At 36.3% G+C, this 15,061-nt stretch overlaps 1 protein-coding gene across 1 annotated transcript in view; it reads left to right on the forward strand.

Moving 5' to 3' along the window:
* Nucleotides 1–15,061, forward strand: part of LOC149204349 (uncharacterized) — a 525,276-nt gene that overhangs the window by 179,568 nt on the left and 330,647 nt on the right. The window contains exons 6-7 of the mRNA XM_089394693.1: nt 7,641–7,736; nt 7,841–7,917. Coding sequence (XP_089250819.1) covers nt 7,641–7,736; nt 7,841–7,917 — 173 coding nt within the window. The remainder of the gene's footprint in view (nt 1–7,640; nt 7,737–7,840; nt 7,918–15,061) is intronic.

Consider the following 15,061-nt stretch of genomic DNA (forward strand, 5'->3'; position numbering starts at 1 on the left):
AGGCAATTCGACTTCATTTGGAGCATCTCATTCTCTCTCATATAGTTCGATATCTGAAGCTTGAAGCTAGGAAAAGTGCGAAGGTGAAGAAGGAGGCTAAAAGGAGTGCGAGTTTGGTCAAGAAGGAAGGAAAGGACAAAATCGAAATTTTGGTATCTCTCTCTCTCTCCCTCTCGTGTGGGCTACTTTAGGAGATCGAAGTCTCCTTGTCAAAGTCGAAGCTACTGCTGATGCCAGAAATTGCCAAGTCGAAGTTGCTGCTGATATCGGAAGCTGCCAAGTCAAAGCTGTTGCTGATGCCGGAAGCTGCCAAGTCGAAGTTGCTAGGGTCGAAGTGCTGTTGCTACTAGGTCGAAGGTTGGATCGAAGAAGGAGAGGCTGGCTTGGTGTGGAGGAGGTCTTTGTCTAGGTTGAAGAGTCTCAAGGAAAACTATTGAAGGAAGAGATTTTGACTGGGTTTTCCCCTAGATAGGGGTTTTTCCCTAGCATAGTGCCTATATCTCGTGTCTTGTGTTTTTGTGATCTTCATGCACACATAATTTGGTAATTGCTTGATGAAAGATAATATAACAAATAAGTAAAAGAAGCCAACATAATTCACAAGTAATTATCAAGAAAGAGAAATCTAACCCTAATCCTACTAGCATTGATTTCTCAACATGGTTTCAGAGCTAAGGTCAAAGAAGATTGAAGATCACTTCATTGGCTTGAAGGAAATGATTACTCCCTCTATGATAAGAATGGGATTCAATACTGCAGGAAGCTGTATCAAAAAGATCTTCTACTACTTATTCAACAAAGTCAAAAGTCAAGGGTTCTTGGCTGCACTTACAGGTTCACTTAATAATGATAATGCATGGATTATTGACAGTGAAGCATCTAGGCATATGACAAGAAAGAGTAAACAACCTCACACTTTATCAAAGGAATCATCTTCTCATACAATGGAATTGGGAGATAACAAAAGCTATTAGAGGCTTGGGATCAACATCATTAAAGCTGGAGAATGGAGCTAAGATGAAGGAGGAGGAAAAAGACAATTTAAGGATCTATTGAAAGTAATCTAAGGAACCTCAAGAAGTTGATTAAAGGATCATATAAGGAGACCTTATAAGGAAAGAAGCTTACTATCTTCAAGGACAATGTCTAACACAATAAAGGAAGAGAACAAATTAGAAGAATCATTCAATTACAATGCTTGGAAGAAGAGGATAGATCGCATTCTGGAAAAGAATAAAGTCTTGGATCTAGTAGAAGGAAAAGTGAAGAAGTCTACAAAGAAATAAAGAAGTCTAAAGGGCCAAGAAAGAAGGGACAGGAATCAAGCAATCTTTGCCAAAGAGTTTCACCAAAGAAGAACATGATGGAAGGACCCAAAGTCAAAGACCTATTTACTAGGAACTCTTAGGGACTCTATCCCTTGCATTCCTCAAGCTTGGAAGGAGCCCTTACCAACTTCCAAAGATATGTATCTTACTCCTTGTATTGTCTTTTATATTTGGTTTCCCTTACTTATCTAAGTTTGTTTATATTAAATACAAAGTCATTTTTGTTTAGAGAAGACTTGCTGAATTCTCAAGGAACATGGAAGAAGGTTTCACAAGACAAAGCATTGGAATTACAAGGTTTATTAAGAAATAAGAGGTATGTTTTGAATTACAAGTTTTGCTCTCTTCATATTCATTCTTGATAAACCATTACTAACATCTTTTTGTCTAGCTTTCTTGAAAGATTATTGATTGGGTGATTCATCATTAGATAAATCTACCCTCTTCATATCTTTGGTTACTCTTGCAGAACCTTACAAAGGTTCATTGTGAAAGCCCTAACTTAAGGGTATGCCGATGATTATGTGTGAAACCCTAACCTACTTAGGGTTATTGTGGAAAGAAAATGTCTGATGTGTTGATGAAGTCATGTTTGGGGTTTTAGTATGGTTATGGAAACTCTAACTTGTTAGGGTTGAATGGTAATATCTGAAATCTCGAACCTTTGAAGTATTAGTAATTTAGTGTTTGCTATGTTTTGTATTGAAACCATAGACCATTAGGGTTTGGTAGGGTGTACAAGCAAGACCCTTATAACGTCCTAGAAATGAAATCCTTGGCATGTGTGTGTTTGTCCGATCAAACCCTAGTCTGATCAAGTTTGCTATATGTCTATCTCTCATTGATATTTGTGTAGTTGGGTTTGACTAACACATGTTATGAGATGCCTATGCATGATGATGGAATCCTAGATGTGAGTTGACCTTATTGTTGATGGTCATGAGTCCTAGGGTTTGGAACTAAGCCCTAGTCGAAATTTGATTCTCTAGGATGATAATATTTGTGAATTCTAGGGTTTTGTAAACAAACCTTAGTAGAAGTCCAAATCTCTGATATATGTTGACTATGCGATAATTTAAGATTTGTGTAAGATTGTTGAAATCTGAGTTTTAGTTATGATTGATGTTTGATTGTTTGAGAAAATATAGGGTTTGCAACAAACCCTAATGGAAGCTAGTCATATTGTTACTTTGAATTGAGTTGTGATTGGTTTTGGTTGTTAAAAGCTCCTGTATGAAATCTAGGATCTCGCACTAAATCCTAGTGAGAAGTCTAACATATGAATTCAGAAGTTGTTAGATACATTGTAGATCTATATTTGTCTGAATTGTTTCTAGGGTTTGCAATATGATGTGGAAAGAAACATTGAAACCCTAGATGTAATGAAAGTTATTATGAAATGCCCAAAGTCTTGATGAAATAGTTTAGGGTTTATGACAAAAGCCCTAGCAAGAAGTTTGAGTGTATGTGTCTCTTGTTTGTAATTAAGTTTGGGCATCTGATATATAAAGTTGAATGCTTTTGTGATTTTGATATGGTTAACTTCATGCTTCTATAGATTTGGTTGTACTTGCTATCTAAGTTGTGCAGGCACACAATCTTCAAGATGGTGAAGATGTTTCTAAAGTAAAGTTGATATGATAAGCATGATGTGAATAATGATGATCATAATAACTTTGATAAGAAGGATGGAAGCCATGAAAGATTCTCCAATGTCGTAGAAAAGAAGTTGAGCCTCCTAAGTTAAGAGGGAGCTTGGGTATATTCCTTGTATACGAATGATTAGATCCTCTCTGGTTAAGAGGGAGTGATGGATATGGTTCTCTACTTCATGTGTCATGCACTAGACCAGGACTAACAGTCGTAAGTTTTAGTGAAGGTCATGAGTGAGAGAAGAAAATTGGAGAATGTATTTTGAAGGACTGCTGAGATAAGAAAAACCAGATTGATTTGTGGAATATGTTGCTGCATAAGTAGTAGGAAAGGAAGCTATATGGTTGAGGAATCTTCTGTCAAGATTCACTGGGAAAGCTTTAAGTCCTACTATGAAAAGTTGAGAAGCAACATCAAGTTGTCTGAAAGACCCCAGAGGTTTGTATCTATTTATATACATTTGAAAGTTTGTTACTAATTGGGGTTTTGTTTGTACAGGTAAATCTCTGGGAAGTTTGATAACATGTTTTACATGCCTAGAGTTGTTGATCAGTTTGATTGGGAGAGATTTGGTGCCAGTTTGTTTGATTGGGGAGGATTTGTTACCGATTGGAATAATCGGGAAGTTGAGGCTTTGTGTGTGAGACATTGCCTGGGAGGACATTTGGCTGACACTATGTGTTGATGTCTAGTTCCCAAAGTAGGGACAGTAGCATTGGTCGTAGAGCTCTGACCTCGGATACCTAGATCCCTGAGTTGATAGTTAGTAAGTAAGCCTGATGGTACCTAGAGAGGCTAAAAGCTTTAGTCCATCTTAGTCTCACTTGGATAGATTCCTGGTCAGGAATCTAGTTCATGGAATTTGTTGATTTGGGGTAGCATAAGATGTGCTCTAGGCCTCAAATTTTGCAGGGAGGCTTGGGCACATGCATTCCAAAGAACTCAAAAACCGTTTTGTAAAATTCCACCTAGAGACGATTTTATTAAAATAATTAATATTTTTAATGGGGTTCCTAAGTCTAAACTTAGGAAAATTAAAATATTAATGGGTATTAATCTAATTGTGGGTGAATATTCTAGAAAAAGATGGAGATCAAGTCAAAACGATTTGAGCCTTTGATTAGGAGTTAATCTAGGCCATTGGTTGTCCAACAAGAAGATATAAGAAGGGGCTTGAGGGTCATTTGGAAAACACACTAGAGGCAGATACTCAGTTACCCGAGTAAGATCGATTTTCTCACTGGTCGAAGTTCGGCAAGAGAAAATCGATTCAGAGGGAGAGTTGCAGGTGAGACAAAGAGAGAGGGCATCAACACATTCAAAGAGTGCAAGGCAGCAAGACGCAGAGCAGGAATAGGGTGACACAGAAAGAGGTAGCGCAGAGGCAGTTTGATGTAGAGCCTGCGTGGGCAGCTTGACGCTGAGCCTGGGAATGCAGTTTGACACAAAGAGGATCAGAAGGATTCCGGGGAAGAAGAAGTGCTTCATCTGGGGTAGAAGTTGGTCAAGAAGTGTCTATAAAATTTCTCATTCCTATTTTGCTGGCTGTAATTTGTACAAGAGAACTTGTTGAAGAATAATAAAAACCCTCATCTGCTGCACTGGTTTTCCCACATTGGGTTTTTCTGGGGACGATTGTCCAAAAATAACTGTGTCATTGTGATTGTATTTGTGCTAGTATATTTCCTTACATTTACTTTCTACAATGTTTTAATTATGAAGGCTGCAGTAGAATATATTTTGATATTTGCCGTAGGAATACTGTAGATAACTTATTTATGAGGTAATAATTAGAAGAAATAATATTAATCATTGCAGTAGGATTTATATTTAGAAATTTTCACAGCATTGTGGTGCGTAAACTATTGAGAGACCTTGGATAGATTGCCTTGGTCAGGAATCTAGTCCATGGTGTTGCGGTGCCTAAACTCCTCATAGTTCATATAGTTTGAGATCTTTAGTATGAATACCTCCCTAGTTAAGAGGGAGTGTTGAAAAATGTAACTAGGTTCAGTCTTCATAAAATGTATTTGTCAAAAGAATTTTTATTATTGTTTCAATGGCTTATTAAAGCATGGGTTTTATGCTTGGGTCATCATTTTATTAGTCAAAGTCCCCATTGTGGACTCCTAGGATTAATAAGGAGTCATTAGAGTCATTGTATATTTTATGAGACCCTTCTTGGGCTTTCGAACGATGTAAAAAGAATTATTTTTTAGTCAAACATGAATTATGTAACCTTCACATCAAGTTGGCCTCAAGAAGATCAAGTCGGCCTCAAGAAAGGCAATTCGACCTCATTGGAAGGCTATAGATACAAGGCAGTTCAACTTCATATGGAGCATCTCACTCTCTCTCATATAGTTCGATATCTGAAGTTGGAAGTTGGAAGCTGGGAAAAGTGGGAAGGTGAAGAAGGAGGCTAAAAGGAGTGCAAATTTGGTCAAGAAGGAAGGAAAGGTCAAAATCAAAGTTTTTTGTATCTCTCTCTCTCTCTTTCTCGTGTGGGTTAGGTTAGGAGATCGAAGTCTCCTTGTCAAAGTCGAAGCTACTGCTGATGCCAGAAACTGCCAAGTCGAAGTTGCTGTTGATGCCAGAAACTGCCAAGTCGAAGTTGCTGCTGATGCCAGAAACTGCCAAGTCGACGCTGCTGCGGATGCCGGAATCTGGCAAGTCGAAGTTGCCAGGGTCGAAGTGCTGCTGCCACTAGGTCAGAGGTTGGATCGATGAAGGAGAGGCTGGCTTGGTGTGGAGGAGGCCTTTGTCTAGGTTGAAGAGTCTCAAGGAAAACTATTGAAGGAAGAGATTTTGATTGGCTTTCCCTTAGATAGGGGTTTTGCCTTGGCATAGTGCCTACATCTTGTGTCTTATGTTTTTGTGATCTTCATGCACACATAATTTGGTAATTGCTTGCTAAAAGATAATATAACAAATAAGTAAAAGAAGCCAACATAATTCACAATTAATTATCAAGAAAGAGAAATCTAACACTAATCCTACTAGCATTGATTTCTCAACACATGGAACAACTTAAATTAAGAATATCTAGGTCATATCACAACATTTGTGCCACGAATTCCAAGAGGATTGAGGTTCATGGTTTGATTAAGGATTTACAAGATCATTTGTCTACTTATCTAGATATTATTATTGTTATGGACATTGTTGTGATTGATGTACCTGATGCTTGGGTTATGTTACTATCAAGGAAATGGGCTACTGACCTAGGAGGGGATATTCAGATGGATCTGTCTTATGCTACTATTCCCTCACCTGGAGGCAGTGGTTTTGTTAGACTTGATAGGGAGCTTGAGAGTAGATTTCTTGTGGATCTTGTGTTTTTTTGTTTGTTTGTGGTTCACTAACCTCTTGCTTTGCAACTTTTCTAATTGTGCAACTTGTTGATCTTCTTGATATACCATATTTGCAAGTATTGTGGATTTATTTGTGAGCATATATTTCTTGAAAGTATGTTCGACATTGGTTTGATTATATTTGTCTTGCAGGATATCTTGTTGAATATAACTGATTTATCTTCATTATTGATTGTTATATGCTCTTAATTATTCATACTTGCTAATTAATCTCATTTCAAGATATAATTCAAGTTGTTAAATTGGTGAAGCCTTAACTAATCTAATTAACATCATAATCTCCTAGAGCTTGTTATCCTTAGCAAGTTTTCCTCTTAGAATCATCTTTAGCGACGCCCCCCTCCCCCCTTGGCTTAGCTAGGAGAGAACCTAAATGCAAAGAGTTGGGAATAGGTGACAACCCCTTCTCTTAGCGTTGCCACAAAACACATCTTTCGGGGTTGAGGATTTTTCCCACATTCATAGGTGTGTAAATTTGTGGACAACATGCCCTTATCTATAATCATTAAAATGCTACAATATTTTTATGTTTTATGTTTTTAACTCTACAAATACATATATATTATAATACTATCATTTGCTTGTTTCTTAAAATCTCGTTAAGTGGCATTTTTGAAACTTGCACTACTTTAGAAACTATTCTAGTTTCCTCATCTCCTACAAGTTAGGCTGAAACCACTGAGTTAGAGGCATTTATCTCTATGTTTCCTTTAAGTTAACGACCTAACAAGTGCTTATTGATTGGTGGATTCTATAGGTAGTAATTAGTGACTTTATGAGGAGGGATGGCACTAAGAGATAATGTGAAAGGAAGCGTGATATAATCATGCAATTAGCTACAACCAAAGATTATCCCATAGGAGATGTTATATTGTATTTTTCATTTAGGTGCTTAAACTTGGGTTATTCCTTAGGAGATGGTATCATTCAATTTTCCTTGGGTGTTTCTGTACACATGGGAGATTGGTAGACATTGGATATTTGATTTTAGTTTCATTGCAATTACAAAATTTGCATGACACTTTTTGTTAAATTACGATATAGGCACAGGACATTAGTTCCTCGGGCATTGCCCCCATGTGCTAATTAGACATGTTGAACTTTTCTGGTCACCTTGGACATTTTTCTTTTTTCTATGTTTTAAACATTATTCTCATTTTGGATTTGGCTATCAGGTAATCACGAGGCACTAAAGGAAACTGGATTTGTTTGTATATAAAAATAATTAATTTGATTTTCCCACTTACATTTGTGGTTACAAGTTCTTGCCACTTTTGTTTTGTAGGCCGACGAATACGATGAATGCTTTTTAGGAATTTCTCCATCGTTCGCAATAATCACTAATGTTGAATGGGAACATGTAGACATTTTTCAAGATGAGGTGAAGTGTTATAATCTATTATCACATTGCTGATATATCTTCAAGGATATACTATATTTTTAATTTCTTATTTTTATTAAAATTGTTTTTTGGTTTTGAAACAGGCTTCAGTACAAGAGGCTTTTAAGAGGTTTGTGATGCAAATCAAGCCTGGCGGGGTATTGATTGCTTGTGGCGATAGGTGAATGACGTGGACATATGTATATTTAATAGTGTCCTATTTATGTCCTTGGGCAATTTCTATATCAAATCCCCAACATTCTAAATCTCCTTATTCGAAAAGATGCAGTTCAGAAAACTGCATGTCAGTTTTTTTTATAGGAAAATTTTGAAGATTAAATGAAACTGTCATTCGTTTTGTTGTGCTTATCTGAAAAGTATCGTTCAAACTTAAAACTAAGCTTTTATCCAATTCCTTTGAAAATAGATGATTGATAGGAGGCTGGATTCAATTTATATGCTTGCACATAAGAATAACTCTGCTTGCTAGTTTGTACCTTTTTATGTGGTGCAAACTAGTTATTAGTGACAACAACCCCTGGTAGGGACAATGCAATTTTTCTTGCACTGGAATTTTCACATATTGCTTTCTAAACTCAATGTGAATTCCATCTTTATGTTTTTCTTGTCTCCTTGCTTTAGATCCAATTAAACAAGATACATTTGTAAGATTCACTTTTGCTTTTCATGTACAACATATTGATGGGTCTTTGATAACTTTATGAGGCAATCCTTTGGATGCACTCTGTTTTCCACATTTCGACTTGGGAAGTTTTTGCTGTCATTGCAATCATGTCAACATTTTTAACTGTCACTAACAATATTAGGCAAATCTGTATCACATGATTAGCAAGTCTGCACAAATTATCAGATTGACATCAACAATAAAAACTTTGTAGTGGAGATTTGATATTCGCTGGCCAATTTGGTTGAGGCTTATTCTGCACATATTGTCAGAGTAGTGTAGACACTTGATTCAGTACTGGCATTATGCGGCTTCTTTGGATTTTTCGGATTTCATGAACACTAGTTCCAATTGTCCAATTGTGGCTCCATTCTTATTGAAGGAAATGGAACGTAACATATATATATATATATATATATTTATTTATTTCTTTTGACTCGCTTGCTTGGAGCTATCATTTCCTTCCAATCTATCCAAATGACATTTGTTGTAAAGATTGTTGTTTTTTGTATTGTGTATAGTATATTTTGTTTCCTTTTTTTAATATACTTATTATATTATACTTGAATATTTATAGAGAGAAGACTCATTAAGATTATAAACAATGAGTGGACACATAACTAACCTTATTGGAAAAAAGACACTTACACATTAGTTTCCAGATGGTGAACAAAGTAGTTATTCAGAATTTCAGAGGCATTTCCATAATCCCATAAATGCTGAAATCATTAAATGTTTAAAGTCACCCAGCACGATATCCCTCTAGTGGATAACACCCCGAAGAAGAAAAGAAACCTGCATCTATACCTGTTGGCAACAACCTTTGGCAATCCAACGTTCCCACGAAATGTTCTTCAAAGGCTTAGTTTTACTGCAGACTGGGCATCGGGCATTTGTGAAACCACTTTTTGCCAAACAAGACAACACATGAGACTTTATTGGCAACCCCTAATAGATGAGCAGCAAAGCAAACGACTGTGGTTTGTAGGAAATGTGGAAGCGCCACACATTATGTTTTCTATGTAACCACCTAGACTATAACGACCCATCTCAAATCATGGGTAGCATAGCAATATTAGCATGCATGTGAGGCATGCATATGATAGCTACATATGCATGCATCACATACATTGCACTAATATATATACTAATTACTCATGAAGAATGTCTAAATATAGGATAAATGAATTAATTATCTAAGGTGCTAATTAAATGCTCAACTCTCATAAATAGAATGAATATATTAAGTAAGATATATAATGAATATATTGAGTTTATTCATAGGTTTACCACCTAGTATATATAACTATACTGCATTACACAAATACACTTATAACTCAAAATATATTTTAAATGATTACATAAGCTAAATCCAAAATTGTATTATTAAATCTTATATGTTATAAAAATAAACATTATTTAAAACATTATATTCAAATCATAATGTTAAAACACTATATGACTATACACTATTATATCAAATCAAAACACCAACCGTAAAAATTAAAAGTGACTTAACCTTATATTATAATGTCATCCGACACAATTGAATGCAAGAAACATGATGAGGCGGTGGATCTTACAAAAACCCCAATATTAATACTATAACACTAAAAAGACGGCCATCGTTTGACAGAAATTAATATTTTTCTATAAGGCAGTGAACGAATACGTAGAGGTGAAGGAACCTCTGCTATTTAGGAAAGGAAAGGGGTGTGGGAAATCATTATGGAGATTTTTTTCGAAGAGACAGAGGAGGAATTTACAACAGAGAGCCACAGATAGAGAGTGAAGCCTTGATTATTCTTGAAGCTTTTGGGCATGAGGGCCAGAGTGCTTCAATTTTGAAGTATTCTGGAGTTGGGTACCAAGATTGTTCTTAGTTGGCAGGAAGGATTTGGTCATTTTGGTAACAGGGAAAAATTTGGAGCTACGACAACTCGGGATTGACTTCAAACGCAGAAGCCATGTATGTAGCTGTGTTATTTAATTGGTAGATTCCTGTTTAATTTACAACTGTCAGAATTTAGTCATTTAGTTTGGATAAGGTGAGCTAAAGTGGGGCTCAAAGATTCTTGCACCTCACATTACAAAATTTTCAACAGCATCATACTGTTGTCGCGCAGAGTGTCTAGACACCGCGACAATGCTCAGAGTAAGGGCTGTCACTCTTGATCCTTACTCTGTTTAGACTCTCAACTAAGCAAGTCAAGGGGGGTAGTCCCTAGGTAAATGGATGAAGATAGCTTGTGAAAAATAGACTCTAGGAGATTTTAATGATGGACAACTTGATGAATCTAAACGATTAAATCAGATTGATAGATTAAACGCCAATGTAAACAAAACACGATGACAAGATAGAAACAATCATAGACTAGTGCCTTCGATATTTGAATTATCCATCAATAAAACAAGCTATCAAGAACGATTTTCAATATGTGATGAAAAGTGATAATCATGAATAATCAATAAATGCCCAACACTGTAACATGCAAAAGGTTCTAGATCTAAAATGATTTTCATCAACTGCCCAGATTTAGGATTAATTAACCTTTTCCAAAAGCCAATATGATTTATCACACCTTGACCATAAAATTTAAGATTTAGCATTTAACACCAAAGGACTTTAATTTAGGCAATACACATTGATGAAGTAAAACAAATCAATGGGTTAAAAAAAAATTGAAATTTTTAATGGGCCATAGGCCACATTAAATTTTTTAATGTTTAACTGAAAAACCCCTTAATTTATTTTATTCTAAATCCTTAGTCACCAAATTTAGATTTATGATTTGAAGTTTTTTAATTTTATATCTTTTAAATGTTTTTGGATTTTAAATATTTTAGATGTTTCTAGACTTTTAAAATTTTATATTTTTTATATTTAATTTTTTTTTAATGTTTTTAGGATTTTTAAAATTTTTAATTTTTAGGATTTTAGAATTTTTTTAGTCGTTTTTTTTTAATGTTTTAGATTTTTATTTTTAAATGAAATAAAAAAGAACGTAAATCGAATGAAACTAAAAGAGAAAAAATCATATGCTAACTAAATAAAAATGAGAGCTAATGAATATATGAGTGAAAAAAAAAAGGAAATGTGCTAACCTAAATATATACACAAAATAAAACAAAATCGAATGAGCTGACCAAACTAACCATACAAGCCAAAATCTAAATCTATCTAAACCCAACCTAACCCTAAGTCTAACTATACACAAACACTAACACCGTAAGGAAACTAATTTTGATCATATGACTATACAATATAAAAAAAAAGAAACATCAAAATGCTGCTTTGCGATTGTGCTTTGCAGGTGTACGGGAGGTTTGGACGGCGGCGCCAGAGGAAGACTGAGAGGGCTTGCAGCCAAGGGACGGGTATGGCAACAATGAAGAAGAAGGTGGGTGCAGCAAGGAGATCACGCAGACGGAGAGATGAGGGTAGGATGGATGCTGCGTGTAGAGGAACGTGGAATAGGCAACTGCGTGGGATGAGCTGACAGCGGGTTTGCTATGCGTGGAGTAGGTTAGAGGGTTAGGGAGATAATGTAGGTCCAGGAGGAGGCATCACGATGAGGGCAGAGTGAGAGGCTGTGGGAGAAGACTGCGTGTAGGTTGGAAGAACAGTTCGATGGGAAAAAACTTGAGAAAGGTTAGGAGTGAAGTCACGCGCAGTAATAGAAATGCGTGGAAGTGAGGCCGAGGGTGCAGCGTTTGAGAGGGGTGTGCAAATGGAGGTGGAGGGATAGCGTGGAGTGAGTAGGTGGATGATGAGAGAAGAGCTATGAGGAAAATATGCGGGGAGAGAGGAGCAGCAATGAGGGTTTGGATAGCTGCGGGAGAAGGGGATTTGATTTGCGACAAGGCGAGAGGAGCTGAAATTTCCAGAAAACCCCAGGACAACATAAACAAATCAGAATTTTTTGCTAGAAAAATGACCTCAGGCAACAGAAAGACTGAAAACCCAGGGAGCAGACAGGAAAATTTCCACCAGAACCTCTAAATATTTTATAGAAATCTTAATAAAAATTTTAACTCGCTTTGCTTCAGATTTCTTTGAAACCCTTAAAAATTCCAGATTTTAAAAATTTAAAACTCTTGGATTGCAAAATCTCTGCTCAAAAACCCTACTAAAATGATGATGATGGACTTCCAGAGATCCAAATCTTACCCTCCGGGGCCTAGATCTGGACTCTGCACAACCTTCAGCTTCAGATCTATAGCTGCAATACAACCAGAAACAACCAAACGATATACATAATGACCCAAAAAACACTAAAACGCTGAAAACCAAAGTTAGAAAACTAAAATTAATTACAGATCTATGTACATAAATGGCAGATCTATTAGATCTAGGGAGTGTGAGTCCGATTCTGCTCCCAGATCTGATGATTTGTGGCTTTCAACAGCGAGATCTAACGATTTAGCATAGAGAAATTTTTTTTTTTTGGACTTTTAGAGGAGGTATTAAGCTCAAAACCCTTCATGCATCACCCATAAAAATAATATCTTATGATAAGCCTGGGATCAAATTCATATTGGGCTCTTCAGAAAACATGGATCGGGAGTTGGCTGGTTCAGCCGAGAACTTCCTCGAACGCCCGATGATCTAATAATCAAGGATTTTCCTGCAAAACAAAATTCAGCCGTCAACACAGTGCAAGAAAACAATAATAAAATTAAGATCTAATAGAGATACCTGCTATTATATTCAAAACTTAAATTATCATTCAAACCCCAGTGACTGAGCAAGATACCTATACTAAAATCGCTCTTCAGAAGCTATTATTAATGGCAAAAAAAGAAATTACACATGAAAATAATACATCTTACAGCATTTCCATGAAGAGTAACACCAGCGGAAATTTAACTCCAAAGTCTTCCTTTATTACTCATAAAAAGATTACAAGAGAGAGCTTTTCACTTAGTACACGATTAAAAGATTGGATCCTATTGATTGACAAATGACCTCCTATTTAAATATAAATCCTCCAACGGCTAGTTCGAGTGATCTTTGTCAAAGTGATCTTGACCGTTGATGAGGATTAAAATTTCTTTTAATCTCATCCGTCGAAATTTTAAATATTGAGGAAATTTCGAATTTTTCAATTAAATGCATTTTAATAAATTCAAAAATTAAAATTTTGGATTTATTTCCTCAAAATTTTGACTTTGACTTAACCCCAAGGACCCAAGGCATAAAATCTAGAAAAATAATCAATTAACCTTAGTCCCTAGACCTGTTAAGCTTTAATTTTTTAAAGGATCCACGAATTTTACCTCTGGAAAACTTAAATTTACCTAGGACCTAGGACCTATGAGGGGATAAATTATTTTTGTAACCCTCAAGACACTTTACATCATGATTTTTTACAAAAACCCATTTGCAAAAGACCCTCACAGACTACCCAATTCTGCGATACAAATATAACCTAGCAGATTAAGCAATTTGTGATAAAATAACCTAACCAAATAGTTAGGAATATTCCCAAATCACTTTTACATAGACTCGATCTAGAACACTAGGACTCCCCTAAGATTCCAGTGTCAAAATCCATTCCGGCTTTGGGGTAAGCTGAAAGAAAACTCTGCCGACTATCCGAGAATGGATCGGTGAGACAAAAAACCTCCTGGAATGTAGATCGTCACCAGAAAAGTAGGTTCACCCAGGTGATTACATACACGACACGGATCTTCTGAATTATTTACATTATACACATGCAGACTGGGTTTACATTATAAGATGATCCTCAGACTGATGATGATAGTTGAACGGCACGGATACATCGATTAGGCGCTATCCCTTTTGCGAAAAAGGGGGTGTACTACTATGGGTCGTTGACACGTAATGGTCAACATCTGGCTCTACTTGGGGACACGTTGCTGCACTGGAGGAATGTGAGAATCCAGAATCTGCATCCAAGCAACACACAACAAAATATAAGTAGCGTCCATCCAAAAATCATCGTATAATGTTAAGCACAGGAAAGATATAAGTTCTTCATTTATTAACTAGTCTAACAACATGAAAAACCAAATCTAACTACAAAATGAAACACTGAAATAACAGGGCATAAGGTTAGAAATACAATACAAACATGCCCCATGGCATCAGATGTGTTCAATATAGTGCATAGTGAGCATTTCCCTGCTTTCAGGCAAATCTGTCGGCTGTTTCTCGGAAGTGCCATGTCCAATTCTGTAATATCCCTAACTCGGAATATTCCTCAAACCCCAGCAAAATCTCAACCAGCAAAACATACAAGTGCTATAGTAGTCGAGAAAATCACAGAGATATAATAACAGCAGTACAACAACAATAATGAAATATAAACAGATACTCAAGAAATGCAGCGAGAAATACTAAGCCATTTTATTATACTGAGTAGAAGAATGAGTACAGGAGGTGATCAGGAAGATGGCACCTCAACTTGCACAAGGCAAGTGAAGAAATACACTCAGAATAGCAAAAGAATGGCTTCTCTCTGAACTGCGTCCCAGCTGCTGGAAAACTGCCGTGCTGCTGCTGCTGCTGAAAATCAAATGAAGGTTTGGGGTTGTTCCCCTCCTCAGAAAAGGCTGAAACTCTGGAATCAGACTCTACTCAAGAAACCCAGAAAAACCCAGAAAGCTTTTCTGA

Source organism: Pinus tabuliformis, chromosome 1_2, assembly GCF_031772625.1.
Source record: "Pinus tabuliformis cultivar Carrire ecotype Pingquan chromosome 1_2, CPIR1, whole genome shotgun sequence".
In the NCBI taxonomy this organism is placed as follows: Eukaryota; Viridiplantae; Streptophyta; class Pinopsida; order Pinales; family Pinaceae; genus Pinus; species Pinus tabuliformis.